We start from the raw sequence: 14,626 nt of genomic DNA, 5'->3' as shown, positions 1-14,626 counted from the left end.
GGATTGCGCCGACCGTCCACATGGCGTGGGCAGCCTTTGAACGTATGTATGTGAGAGTCGAAATCCAAATTGCTGCCCATGCAAATGTCGTAGTGCACAAGGGGACGACACGGCACATCCGTAAAAACTCCCTACACTTCAGAGTCCCAGTTTGTCAACAAAATTACGCTCCAAATAATTAAGAGTAGGGGAAGGTAGGTAAAGACGGACACTAACGACGGGTAAGATGGACACTTCTCATAAATGCATGAAAAAGGTAATTTTCGAGTAATTCAACAATGTAGAATCCAAACTGAAGGTAAAACAACACATTTGAGAACATTTTTGGCATAATATATATAAAATTGGTTAAATCCACGAACAAAACAAATTTTCAATCATGTGCACCTATGTGGATCTAATTTGACTACTGCCGATCTTAAGCTCTACAACTTGTATTGTTTATATTTCCGGAAGTTTTATTTCATGAATGGGTTGTCGTGATTATTAATGAAAAAACTGGCGAATGAACGAGGATAAAAGCAATACAAAATTTTGTTTTTTGGTGGTTTAAACATTAACACCAAAGCGGGAAAGACGGACACCTTGTTGTAGGGAAAGATGGACACCGAATTTATTGATTTTTTTTTACTTCTTATATCAATTGGTGATGAATATATTTCTTCAAATATCTTAAATAAGGGTATTCCGATGCTATAAATCAATCAGTAACTAGAGAAAGTATTGAAATAAGCGAGAAATGAAACACCGGTCAAAATAGTAGCCACTCGTTATGCTATTACTCGCTCGACGCTGATGAGGCGCTTCACGAAATCCAATATCTTCTCACGACTTGGACAACTTTAAGCAATAAAAAGATGGGGCATTTATACGACATTGTTCAGGAATAGATGAGAAATTCTATGGGATTACAAAAATCAAATGTTGAATTTTGACATGGTGGAAAATGGATTAAACTATTAACAAGTCTCTTTTTAGTTAACAAGGCTTTTTGCGGAGTAATTTCCTAAAAGGAAGTTCTAGACTGTTGTTCTGTAAGCTGGAGCAACGTCAGCTGTAAGTGCGCGATATGTCAATAATGCTTTAGATGCTGCATTCTACGATATATTACAAGCGCCGATTACAATCCTTAAATTCATGGCTGAATGAATCGCCGTTGCAATAGGCCAAAAATTAGTTTATTAACGTACAAGGACGTGGAAAGCGATAGAATTTGTTAAAATACTGTAAAACTCTTCACTTTCTAACCTTTTCTACAGGTGTCCATCTTACCCTTCATGGTGTCCATCTTTCCCATATCTGGTGTCCGTCTTACCCGAACATTTCAAAACTGCACGAATAAAACCATGTTTTTCATTCATTAAAAAAACGCAAAAATTGATGGAAACTCAAAAGCTTCAACATATTTTCTGATAAAACATGAGTGTCAGATAGTGTATGCACATTTCCATGGTCGTAGCACTTATATATCTCCAGATTTTTACCATTTCCCTTAACGTGTCCGTCTTTTCCTTACTTTCCCCTACAACAAATTATACGAAACTGCGACTTTGAAATTTGAACGAAAAAAAATTCTATAATCAAATATTATGTGTTGTAAAAGTAAAGTAATTAAATTGATCGAAAAATATAATACATATTTTTACCTATCAAAATCTACCTGCAGCGAAAAAGTTAATACATATGAAATTAGTTTTTGGCACCGAGTGACTTTGAGTTATCAGAAAAAAAAATGTTTGGAATTTCGTTCGTAAGCTGCATTTGATTACTTATAACTTGACAGAACACCACATACATTAAAAAGAAATATCGTACGAGATAAGCATGGTAAAGCGTTGAATCTGGCATGCAATGAAATATGAAAAAAGTCGTCTAGTTGGCCCGAGCCGTGTGTTGCTTTGCGTAACACGAAGCAAAGGAAAACATTCACTCACACGCTAAAGCGTAGTGATGCACACAACAAAACACGAAAGCGGTGAAAAACTCCCTAATACGCGAAAAACCATCCCCGGGGGCTACGAGAGACCTGTTTTCCGGCCGAGTGTCGCGTACCGATTCGGTATTTACTCTCTATATTTAGACCATTTTCGGATCGGATCAGATGCCGCGCGACCATGCCGTCCGATTACGCGTCGGAGCTGCCGAACCAATTCTTGCACACGCTCCCTGTACAGCATACGCCAACATGTATGCTTGCACCACCACAACCCCTTCGGCACTGCCTCCAACCACCTCGTGAGAGAAGCAGCACTGAACGCACGGTGTGATATTTTAGCTGCCCGTTCAATGTTCTATGGCCCGTATGCGGAGGAGCGCTTGCGAGCGCACACTTGTTCGCATCGGGAGCAAATGTGGACCGCGTAACCTATTTTTCCTCATGCGCTCTCGTGTCACTAGAACCAAAAACAGATCTAGCAAACACCGATTAAAGCAGCTAGGGTGCATCGCACGGGATCAGGAATGGGTCTGCGGGTTTGCGGGTCGTAATGAATTGTGGTGGGTTTTCCTTGCCTCCTACATTTTCTCTACGTTACCTCCGTTTGACCCATCCTGTTTTTCTTGCCCAGCTCGAAAAAGCAAATGATGAATTCTTGTGTTTATTTTGAAAATGGGTTCGAAATTTAGTGTGCCTAGCTGGTTGTTTAAGCCGGGACGGAGTTTTTCTAAGCTCTTCGTCTAATCGAAGCGTATGCGGAAGCATACTGTATAGTAGAACAAGCAGTCGCACGAATACGTACTAATTGTTTTGTGCCAAAAATTCACAACTACGGACAGAATATTCGATACTTGATGTGCGGAATAGAAATGCAGCGGAATATCACGTTAGGCTAAAACTATTAAATACAACATTGGCTGCTTATTAAAATTATGTGAGAAATTTGCAGCGTATTTATTTCTAATGTATTTACTAATTTCTATGTAATGAAGGAACATTTATATCAAACATTGACTAATAATAAAAACTCAAAAGATAGTTTTTTTAAATTCCACTCTTAACAAAACATACATGTATATAAAGTGTAAGAATGTATTATTGAAAAAATCTGAAAAATGCGAATGTCTAATAAGAGTACGTGGCTTATTGAAGGACACGTTTAAACAAATCATACAGTAATTAGCTTGCTAATGCCGACCACCCTTTTCCACAAAATTGAACAGACTACTGACTCGATGAAATTGCATAAAACATCAATCTATCTGTAATCTGCTTATGACTCAGCTACGGCACAAGAAAAGAAATAAAACGACGTAGAAAAACATCGTCATACGAGAACCGCACGAACACGATAGTTCGGCTATCTCCTTTCTCCCACTAATCAATCTTCTGCAATTAGTTTCTTTTTTTCTCTATCGTTCGAAAAAAAAACAAGTGAACTGTACGACAAGACAATGGCTTGACGAAATTTTTAAAAATGGATTTAAAAAACGCCGTAAGCAACGAACCAATCACGTTATCTACGGCTTGCTAGAACTCATCAACAAAAACTCAAACATTCCTGCAAGCTACAGCTAACAAAAAAACATGAACAGTTTTTGCTAAATGGCTAACTGTCTTGTCATAAAAAAAAATCAACGTGAAATGAAAAATTAAGTCCCTTCATCCCTGCCGATAAGCGTAGCAGGCGAGGGAAACCCCATTCCCCCATTCTGAATGATTTATCTCAACGAGCGCCACCGCTCAGCTTGTTTTTAGCCACATTCCTACAAGAGCCTTCCAAAGGATCACTGTCCGCAGTAACCAATGCGAGTAGGGGCCACGAATGGGCTTCGAAGCGCGTGCGCCAAATCGCGTAAGCGTTCAAAGATTTCGATCGTCCCGATAAAAAGAGCTCGTTGACTCCTCGTTAAGTTCATTTTCTACGCCTTTAATTACGAAGAAAAGAAGTTGATAAACTCCTAAGATCCGCTACGCAAGCGCTGCGCAAGGTGCGAATGCCATCGCAGCCCAAAATCCAGGAGGTCTTTCTTCCAGGATCGGGATCAAAGCAAACGCTACTCGAGAGTTAATGACTTCTTCACAACACTAAACGAACAGCAACGCCACCAGTACCGTGAGCTCACTGAAGAAGCGAAAGCAAAATCGATCGACCCAACGATCGATAGCTGTTTCTCTTCTGCTTTCCTCGTCTTATGCTTCTATGATTTTATCTCTTTCTTTACCGCTTCATAACATGATCGTCATCTGCTCATATGAGCTCCTAGCTCATCGAGATCGATGCGATATGATGATGATGGTGATGATGATGATGCTGCTGATTATTAAGTTCAGCGCCGTAGAAGCTCAACGATCAAAACATTTAACTTAACTCATTCATCGGACATTATTGAGGCAATATGTACAGAGGGTGGGACCATTTCCAAACGATAAGAAATATCCATCCTTATCCCCACGAATTACACTCCCCCCGAGAAAGTACACACCATCACAAACATACGTGCCTACAACCGACACCTCTCACCAGAAGCAAACGCACAATGGGTTTACAATTTAAAAGTAATTTAAGAAACAAGACCACATCGTCGTCATCGCCGTCGCATTTTTCTTTGCGCCTTTTCCGAGTCCAAACGAAACGACGTGGAACGAATCGCTGGAACGACCACCGTTACCGACGTTTGCTCACGGCTTTTAGATTTATGAGTGCCCCGTTAGTCTCACTGTACTGCGACGAAGGGAAAGAAGGCGTAGCAGATGGCAAGAAGCCTTCTTAGATACAACAAGATCCTCAGATGTTAATGTACCAAGTGTGGCTACCCCACCAAAGACCATCTAATTGAAAAAGTGTTAATTATGTGATAGACGACCCTAGGTCGGCACTTCGCGATAGACTCCGCATTACGTAGCGACGCCAACGGTAAGGGTTATGGATAGATTAAAACACACCGACCAGACGCATAAACACATATAGCAAAAGCTTGTGTTTCATCGAGCGGGTGAACGATAACTGTGATAGTCACGTCCTCATGGTATCAACATTCTGCTCATGAAATACGAATGCTAATACCTGTGGCTGTGTGTAGGCTAGTCGTGATGCGATATCACAAGACTTATCATACGACCCGTGCTGGAGAGCGCTTGAAGCTGTGCACCTTAGTCGATTGCTGATAGCCACCACTGCGCGCACACTGGGATAGTTCGAGCGGCGGCTTTATCTAATCTCCAAGCAACTCCACGCTTTCGGACTTTAACGGTTGCGCTTGACGATAGCGCCGGACTGAATTGTGTGTCGCTGAATGCCGCTCCGCGTATACTGGGATAGAAAAAAATCAACAACACCAACGAACCATCTGGTCTGTTCGCATACGAATGATTCATTGAATTTAGTCGCTAGTTCCGCTTTGGAGAAATCTTCTAAAGAATGTACATACACCAATGGATGCCAAACTAGCATTAGAGGTCAAGTCCAGCGTGCCGACTGAATAGAAAAACTGCATCCTGGTAAAACGATTCAAGTACGCACAGGTTTCGGCTGAAAGACATCGAAAGGCATACCGGCGACAGGCTTCCAGCATATCGTGCCCCGCAGCTTACCAGCAAACGTTGCTGGTCGTCGTTCCTGTTCCTATGGTCTACCTTCAAATTCCAAACGCTTTGCGATTTGTACAGTTCACTGTGCTGTACACAAAACATCTGCGCACTAACAAATGCCCCTCACAAGCCCAAATGGATGAGAAATGCCCCAGAGGAGCTCGAACCGACCCCAAAACGTTTTGTTAGGTCAGCCCACTGCCGGATACAACTGTTCCCGTTGGGTGGCCTTTTCTGTACTTTTCGCGCAAATTCCGAAATTTCACCTTCGCACAACTAAATGTTTTCAGCAAGTTCTAATGAATTTTCCGAACACTTTGTAGCATTTTCCGCTCTACAACCTGCATACACGACGAAGATGTAACATGTGCCGTGCAGATTTCCGCACACCATTGCTCCGATTGCTACATCGGAACGTTAGTCGCCTCGCACCTCTCTCGCTCTCGCTACACTTTTCTCTCCTTTTCTAGCACCATACTCACTCTACATCCCATTCAGCAGTTACACAAAAATACATCCCTCTCCGACCAGCGGATGCCCTTTCGCCGAATCTCCCTTTCGCTTTGCCACTGTTCGCTTTCGCTATGGTTTCGGTTGATCGAACACTGTATATCGTCGTCGTTATGGTCCCCCCACCAAGAAGTTAGAAATTGTTCACAGTGCCACCTCCAAATAACCGCAACCCCATACTGCGTAAGGTTCTACCAATCAAGGGTACGACCATCTGGAGCATTCATTCATAACACAAATCGTCTAGTGTGGATGATGAAATCATTTGAAAACCTACTTCTTCGTGTTCGCTTTTACCACTAGATACCTATCCAAATATCAGTGCTCACAATAGCGTCCGCAAGCTTATAAACATTTAATGAAACATTATTCGCTGTGTTTATGCAAGTATACAAATCCTGTGCAGGAATACAGGTTCATCCATTCTACACAGCAGCTGACGCAAATGTTTAGTTATTGTGTTATTGTGTAGTGCCCCAAAACTTAATTGAAACCAAACAAAAACTAAGGCAATCTCCGCTTCAGCATCCGCTGCACAGATTATCCGCACACGGATATTAAGCCATATTTTTACAGCGCGCAGTAAAGTTCGCGAATTCATTGACAACGCCACAGGGTTTAAGCCACAGACTCATTAAAAAGACATTCTTCCTGTGTATCAGGACAGGAAATGTGCCGTAAAGTGATATTGTTGATGCTGGGTATTACCACTCTGAGACGTGGAGAAAGAAAGCGCCTATTAATTGATTGTATCATAATCAGAACGCTTGGAAAACGCATTGATCTCGCTACGTACAAAACCCTGAGTTTGGTGTTCAGTGCTGCTTGGTCGCTGATTACTACCAACCGTTCATGAAATTTTTTTGCACCTATAGTGTGACATTTGCAACGCTTCTGTACCATGCCATTTTCTCCTCGGGCTATCATGGTTTAGTGCGGTGCAGGTCAACCAGTCACGACAATGCCCGTCGGCAACACGTCTTTACCGCAAAGCCTAAAAAAACGCGTTTGCTTAAAATTAAGCCATCCCACAGGACTTTAACACTTTTCGCATAAGTGCCACTGATCACGCAAACACGCACAACGATGGACGAGCACGGATCCGGTTTTCCCGGGAAGAGGTTAACACAAACGATCCTTTTGGTCGAGCCGTAAAGTTTACGCTTAATTTCACGCCAAAGCTTTCTGCGTAACCAGCGAGCGCGTAAACATCAAATTACAATCATACAATTAGCTCACGCACGCACTCAAACACACACATGTACACTTCATTGACTGGCGAAACCAAAGATCCCGAACAAGTTAAAATAGGGCCAGGGATTAAACGGATACATTAGTATCGGACAAAAACTCGCATTACATCACCCACGATGCTACGAGGATCTCAGAAGTTGCGGGAAGGATAACTCCTCCACCAGTATATCCTGAGCTATCTATCGTACGTTAACGGCGAGCATCTCAGGCGATATCCATTCACATCCCGAGGCAATATCACAGTAACTTTAAACCCTACCTTCCTGATAACACGTTTTTTACGAGCCCGATAATGATGGCGATGATAAAAGTTGATGGTTAAAGATTAATTAAATTATAGCATTGGAAGGATGCCTCGTAACACATCAAACGAGAAGCGATGAAATCTTCGTACAAAAATAAAGGAAACCTGCAATCTGACTTGCCTACCACACCAAAATCTTTGCCACGTCCTGCAGTCAGTTGCAGTGCCTTTTTATTAGCCTGGGACGGACTGCAAAAGTAAAACGTCTCCAAAAATGCACCGTCAGCATGCAACGACCTCAGGCGTTCGGCTACACTTCAAAGTAGCTGCAGTGTTCCGGAACTGCAAGTGTTCAAAGGTGAAGCACCAACAGACAAATGGCAAGAGCCTGCAGCCCGGTATTCTGTACGAGTGGAAGAGGAGATCTGTTTTACTAGGTGTTGTTTACAGGATCATGTTGACTTGTGTTTCTTACCCGCGACGGGTCGACAACGTGCGTTCGATGACACGGGACAGGCCACATCAAAATGTGCGAAAAAATAATTGAATGTTACCGTCACCACCATCGAAAGGTGCATTTCTCCCGAAACTGCTAACGATGCGCCGTTGCTTTAAACACACAACAAAAAACCTATACACAGGTTCAGGGTACCTCAGCTGCAATAAATTTTAAACATCTACGTCGGGTCCCCAATAAGGATGTTATGTGAGTGTTTTTTTTTTCTTCTCTTGCCTCCTTCGCTCGTATATGATGGTAATTATTTAGTTGTATTTTTTCTTTACTTGTCAAAATCTCTGCCCCCAATAAACGCCCCTTTAACTAGCTTGACACAAGATCGAGAAGATATATTCAAACATTTCTCGATAGGCCGAGATGATGGCCTTCATCACACAGTTCTCGGAACGGCATCTCGAACCAGGTTCCATCTCGCAAAAATTAATGAACACATTTTATTGGTGTTTTATTTATTTATTAATCTCCCGCTTATGATGGGCTACGCACGAGTGAGGGTGATGCTCAGATCGTTAAACTCCTTTCTATACCCGTGCCGAAGCTTCCTTCCTATGTGCCACGCCAAAAAAGAAACCACCATATCGGGCAGGGGAGCTCCAAAAATATACATGTTTCGGAAAAAAGAGAAAGGGTGAATAATTGGCCATTCGACAATTACGAGCGCACATACGAGTGTCTCTCTCGTCTAATGGTGGTGGTCCTACACGGTCGCAAAATCGAGGCTTAATTTTCGGTTTAAGCTGTATTTCGATAAAAATGAATCTTTTTTCATATCAAAGGACAGCAAACAAACAAACAAAAATGTTGCTGATCGTACTGCCACCGTTTGAGGTACCGTGTGTGTAGCTGTGTGAGTCGTTAATTATCGGGAACACTTCGGCACAAGGATCAGTGTGCTGCGGACCACGTGCGACAGGAGACAAGAGAGTAATTATTTTATTATTAACAAGATCGGAGCAGTTTCGGACTTTTTACGACATTCCCTGCACTAAATGCTGCAGCGCAAGCCAAGGAGAAAAATCGAGTGTAACTGCCACCACTCTTTAGGATGTCTGTTCTTCGATAAATGAAAAAAAAAACGAATCAGTCCCAACAGACTTGCCGCGCCCTCATCGTATAAAATAAGGAATAAAAAGAAGAAAAAACATCATCAAAAACTATCTGAAAGGTGCGAGAAGATGTGTTTTGGCAAATTTCACATTTTCTGCATTTAGGCACGTAACACGATCGTCACCTTAAGATCTACTCTCTTCTGTCCTACCCATTGGAAGAACGAAAGAACGTCCGATGACAATTTTATTAAGCTGGTGTGATTGTTTTTGGATCAACCGGTTGAAATATAACTAGTACTTGATTTGTTTCGACAATTGCCAGAGTTTATGACTCTCGATGACTATCAAAAGGAAAGCATTATTGATTCTAGCAAATATTTTTTTCAAAACATTAACATTCTAAAGAATGTTAATTTATCCACAAACAGAATAAAAAATCCAGCAAATAAATTTAAATTATTACAACATTGCTAATAATATACATCCAAATGCCGAGAACTGTCACTTTTCGAAATTTTCATATCTTATCCTTACAATGCATATTCCGACATACTTCATTATTACACACGATCGTTTAATATTCTTGCCATTTACTAAATAGTTGCACCTATCGTTAAAAAACAAATCAGTTATTCCGTTACCCACGACCCATTTATATTTCTACTTATATGGTATTGAACAGAGAGTTCGCTGATTACGTCTGGTAAGAGATAAGAAAATCGATAAGATAAACCAAATTGACAGTACTTTAACCTGCATTAGTTATGTGCTAATGATACCACAACGGTTCGCATTATATTTCACTCAAATAGAAAACAAAATGCGAAAGAATTCATACGATTTTCCTCTAGAATTTAATAATTGATTCCATTTGTTTAACTCAATCAATTATATTGAAATGATTTAGAGTTTTGTTTTTCGTTTTAAACTATTCTAACGTGTTTGAAATTTATAGGCTTGTTGGCGCGCTTGTCATCTACCAAGAAACGGTCCGTATATAGGTGGAATTCATCCAACATTCTAAATCAGGGCTTCCATCCAACACACCGGTGGGTGATCGGTAAAAAAAAGCTCGCAATCCGCGAGTAGCTTTAGTAATGTGACTTTTGATAATAATAACGCAAATAAAGGAGAATAATAACACTAGTTAAATAGAGCATTGCGGCTCTTAATAAAGCCAGCAGATGCAAAATAAATAGAAATGATTTAGTTTCAGGAAACTTTGGAACTACTACATGAATAATTAATTCATGAGGCAGCATTCAAAGAAAAAAAAGTTGTCGATTAAGTATAACATTTAAGTATCCATGAAACATTTAGATTTTGGATTCTTATTTATTCTTAATTTATTTTAACATGCTCAGAAGAATTTTTAACCGGCTATGAGATAATTATAGACCCTTTATCACACTCCTTAAAATATCGCTTCCTACATCGGCAAGACATGTGAAGGTTTGCAATGATCATTAAGGATTTTTTTACTTTCATTTAAAAAATTGTTGAGGAATAATGTTGTAAATAAATGTTGGGTAAAATATCAAGAATTTCATACACTGCCATTCCTCCCAACTTTTTATCCCGATTCGCCCATTGTGCAGTGAGACGTCCTGATGCAAAACAATAATAAACCAACTTACCTTTTTCATGATGCCGGTCTTGCGCTTAGAAAACGTCGTGTACCGCCGTAGTTTGTTGTCGATATATTCCATCTTAATCTTAACACGGCCCTTCGTCTTCTTTCCATTGCTGGGAGGGGATTTTTTCGGCTGCAGCGAGGTGTAGCTGTCGTCCACCACCTCGGACCCGACGGTGCACCCATCGAGACCGGTCATGTTCTGCGACCCAACCATCTGTTGCCGATCGTCGTAGCAGTCCGAGTTGGTGCGCTTTATGCCGCGAGACAAGCCGCCACCACCTCCGCCACCACCTCCGCCTCCACCACCACCACCACCACCACCGCCACTACCGCACTGTGGACCATTGGCGTTCATCAAACCCGTTCCACCGTTCCCACCGCGAGACATCACCTGCCCGACCAAACCACCGCTCGGTGGGCGCGCCAGAGACACGTTCGGGTTGCCGTATATCTCTGGCGATTCGCTCATCATGCTCATACTGTAGTTCAGATTGTAGCGCGAATCGCGCCCACCGGTGGGATCCATTATTTCCCAAATTTTTGCGCCTTTTATAGTACCGGGGATCACAAAAAAAGGATGGCACGGGCGGCCGGGTACGCACAGACTTTGGTTGCTGCTGGACGAAGTAAGCGCGGGACGATTTGAGTAGCGTGGCCACAACCACAAGAACAAGAAGCGATTCACAGCACTGCAGATAGGCACGTTATTTCACTGCAGAGCGAACCCCGGAGGTACACAGACACACTCACTATACGAAAAACGCTTTTTCGCACACGGTCGGAAGTAAACCCTTGCGCGTATGTTGCCGACGTGTAAAGGGTGACGCGTTTCCCTACAAGAGCACACAAGTGGGCGCTGGTGTCACACTTAAAAATCTCGCGAATACACACGACACACTGTATCCAACTAACCTGGGCAACGAACAACGAACACCGAATTCGCAATAAGAAAAGAACTGAGTGGGGAAACCGCGATAACGAGCTTTGTGATAGACGGTGTTTCTTTCCTGCTCGCTGTCTTTCACAGCGCACAAGGGTTTTTTTATCGCAACGCCTACTCTTACCACTACGCTGTAGTACTTTACTTCCCGGCCCGATAACGGGTCAGATACGCGGATTTCACACGAACCGTGCCGGAATCACGGATTGATCCGGTTTCGCGAACCGCAAAACAACACGGTCTTCCGAAATCAAAACAATCAAACTTCAAAACAAACTCGCAAACGTCAACCAGGCGTTTGACAGCTGCGCTGTGGCAGTGGCGGGTGGCACAGGGTGGTTCAGATGGGGTGGATAGTTTTCGCATATGTTGATGTACGGTACAGGACGATTTTCTTTTTGGTAGATGCTCAGTTGGCAACGTTAGAGTGAAATTGTCCCTCGTCGATACAGGCAGGTACTGAATTCCCACGATGAAGATGATGATGGTCAGCAAAACCGCATTCTCCGTGTCCGCAAACAGCAACAGCTATCGCACCACAGCAAACCGGGAACATCAGCAACAGGTCAGGAACACATCAGCAAAATCAGCAGTCAAATCCCAAGGGTTCTCCGAAGCAGCCTTGGTCCAGAAGAAATCTTACAGGCGTACAGCAACAGGTGAGCATTGATTATTTGAAGAATCAAATCTGCTATTCCATAGCACTTGTTGTTTTCACTTGCGAAAAATTAACACATGCTAGACTTGATTTCCGCAGTGATGATATCACATAAACATGTTTTTTTTTTTTAAACTGGGATTTAGTACACAACTCTTTCTTAAATTTTCTTCGAGCTGTATTAAGCGTTGGTAGTCGATGTTTTTCTCTTCATTGCACTGTGTGTGTTTTCTGTTCTTTGAAAAAATGCCTATTTAACAAAACGATTCGCAATCTTAAAGAGTAATTTCCTTGGGTTGTTCACTTTTCGCTCGATCCTTGCACCTACAACGATGATTAAATTTTCTAATCAATTCTGACACCGACACCAAGTGAAAGAAGCGACAGGTGGTCGTACGATTTTGCACAAGCAACCGAATGTTGTCACTGTCCGCAGCGTCACGCGAGACACGAAACTGAAGTTACACTGCAGATGCGATCTCATCAGTGCGCTTGCGGCCTGGAATCTTGAACCGCAGGCAATGAATATCACTCGAAACGAACAAGAAAACAGCAACAAGTGTAACACACAAACACACAATATACCTCGATCGACAGGGCTGGCCAAAAACGCTAAACAGCCCCGGGGGATGTAGTTGTGGACGAATCCAGAAAAGACGAAACTAGTTTCGGGGGCGCCAAAACCAAAAACGATCACAAACAATCGCCCAAAACGACCAATCGTCCAACGTACACTGTCGAGCGAGACCGGGGAGCACACCACGTGGACCTGCCAACATTCGACATATGATTCGAGCTGACCACTGTCGATATAATAAAATTACGAAAATAAAATAATATCAACCCGAAGGCGCGATCGCGGCTCGTGCTCGTGCCCCGACCGATGTGTGCGTGTGGGGCCGTACGACGTTAGTGCGTATGTGTTCTTTGGTCGGCATGGGGAGCATTGCAGCGTAAGCCAAAAAAAACATATGCTCGCTTTGGCGTACCTCGATTGTCGACCCATGTATTAGTGCGATCTAAAACAATCCGGCACGATCTTCGGTTCACGAGATCGGCTTCCATGTATTGTACGCACTTTGCGATGATGTGATGATGATGCTTGCTCTTTTGCACTGCTTGCGTAGTTATTGTTACTACACTCTTCGGACACTAATACAGGCACAAGTCAGCTTTCGGATTTCCCCTCTTTAGAAGACTTGCTCCCCAACTTGAGAAAAGAAAAATTTCCCCAGTTTGCGTAAAAGCACACACCCCGACAACAGCAGCCAAGCAATAGTTTACTTTACTAATGAGGTTCGTTTAAAGCACTGCACGAATAGCTTTGGGTACGCCCCGAAAACTATCATTATCTCTGTCACACTAATAAGGTATTTGCTCTGCTTTGGCTTGATATCGCCAATAAACTCTGGTAATTAATTAAAGTATACTCCGTATAAAAGTCATCAATGCAATGTGTAAGCTTTTGTGTTACTAGTATCTATTTCATTTATCATTAGGAGTAATACTGAATGTTTGGAAAATACATAAAAAGGGCATGAACATTGAACAGCCGAACTGTATTTGTAAAACACCAGATATCTCGGTTCTACTATTAAGGATTTCAAATTCAATATAGGAACTCGAACTGCTCAAAAGCTTTTTCAATCCTACTAAAGGAACTGTAGACGATTTTGTTACGCAAAATTGAATGTAACAAGTTATAATAATGAATAAAAGTAATGTTTGGGTCGTTCAAGTCAGTTATATTCGAGATAAAGCAGAGGTGGTTCAAATGTATGTATAATTACAATATATTGCAATGCATTACAATGCATTGCTCATTCAAAGTTTATCAAAAATCAGGAGTATTCTTAACAATAAAAATCAATAACTTTCAAAAACTTCGGACAAGCGCCAACCCAGTGCTGATGTCAGATCAATGTTGATTGAAGAATAAATTTCATCTAACAAAACAAGCGAAATGTAACTTGTACGCATTTATGAAAAAAGATCGCAATCATTGGTTTCATTAGCGGTAAATACTTTCATATACTAAATTCCTCGATTTTTCAACTACGTCTCCTGCTCTGAAGTTTACCATTTACCAGCTTAATTATTAGACCTAATTATTAGTAAAAATTCATTTCACATGCTCAACTCAATCACGTTTTATTTTCCGTTAGTCCTTGTTTTTTCTTTCCGTCACGCATAAATTGGCACCGGTGATTTGATAGCCACTCAACTCCTTCTTTGATCACAAACAGTTATTTCCTGACCGGAATTGTCGGCCGTTTATCAAATCCTCTTCC

At 41.9% G+C, this 14,626-nt stretch overlaps 1 protein-coding gene across 2 annotated transcripts in view; it reads right to left on the bottom strand.

Annotated features, from left to right (window-relative positions):
* The window catches only part of LOC1275249 (serum response factor homolog), a 116,458-nt gene extending 103,300 nt beyond the window's left edge, over positions 1-13,158 (bottom strand). Inside the window, exons 1-2 of one of the 2 annotated variants that reach the window (XM_061661101.1) lie at positions 12,921-13,158; positions 10,739-12,659 (exon numbers count right to left, since the gene is read on the bottom strand). In XM_061661101.1, coding sequence (XP_061517085.1) covers positions 10,739-11,263 — 525 coding nt within the window. In that variant the 5' untranslated portion in view covers positions 11,264-12,659; positions 12,921-13,158. Of the gene's footprint in view, positions 1-10,738 lie in introns of both variants that reach the window. The other variant, XM_061661100.1, reaches the window with a different exon arrangement.
* Between the last annotated feature and the right edge of the window lie 1,468 nt (positions 13,159-14,626).

Source organism: Anopheles gambiae, chromosome 3, assembly GCF_943734735.2.
Source record: "Anopheles gambiae chromosome 3, idAnoGambNW_F1_1, whole genome shotgun sequence".
NCBI classification, from domain to species: Eukaryota; Metazoa; Arthropoda; class Insecta; order Diptera; family Culicidae; genus Anopheles; species Anopheles gambiae.
Note: the sequence above shows the minus strand (reverse complement) of the source record. Positions and strands in the feature narration are given on the sequence as shown.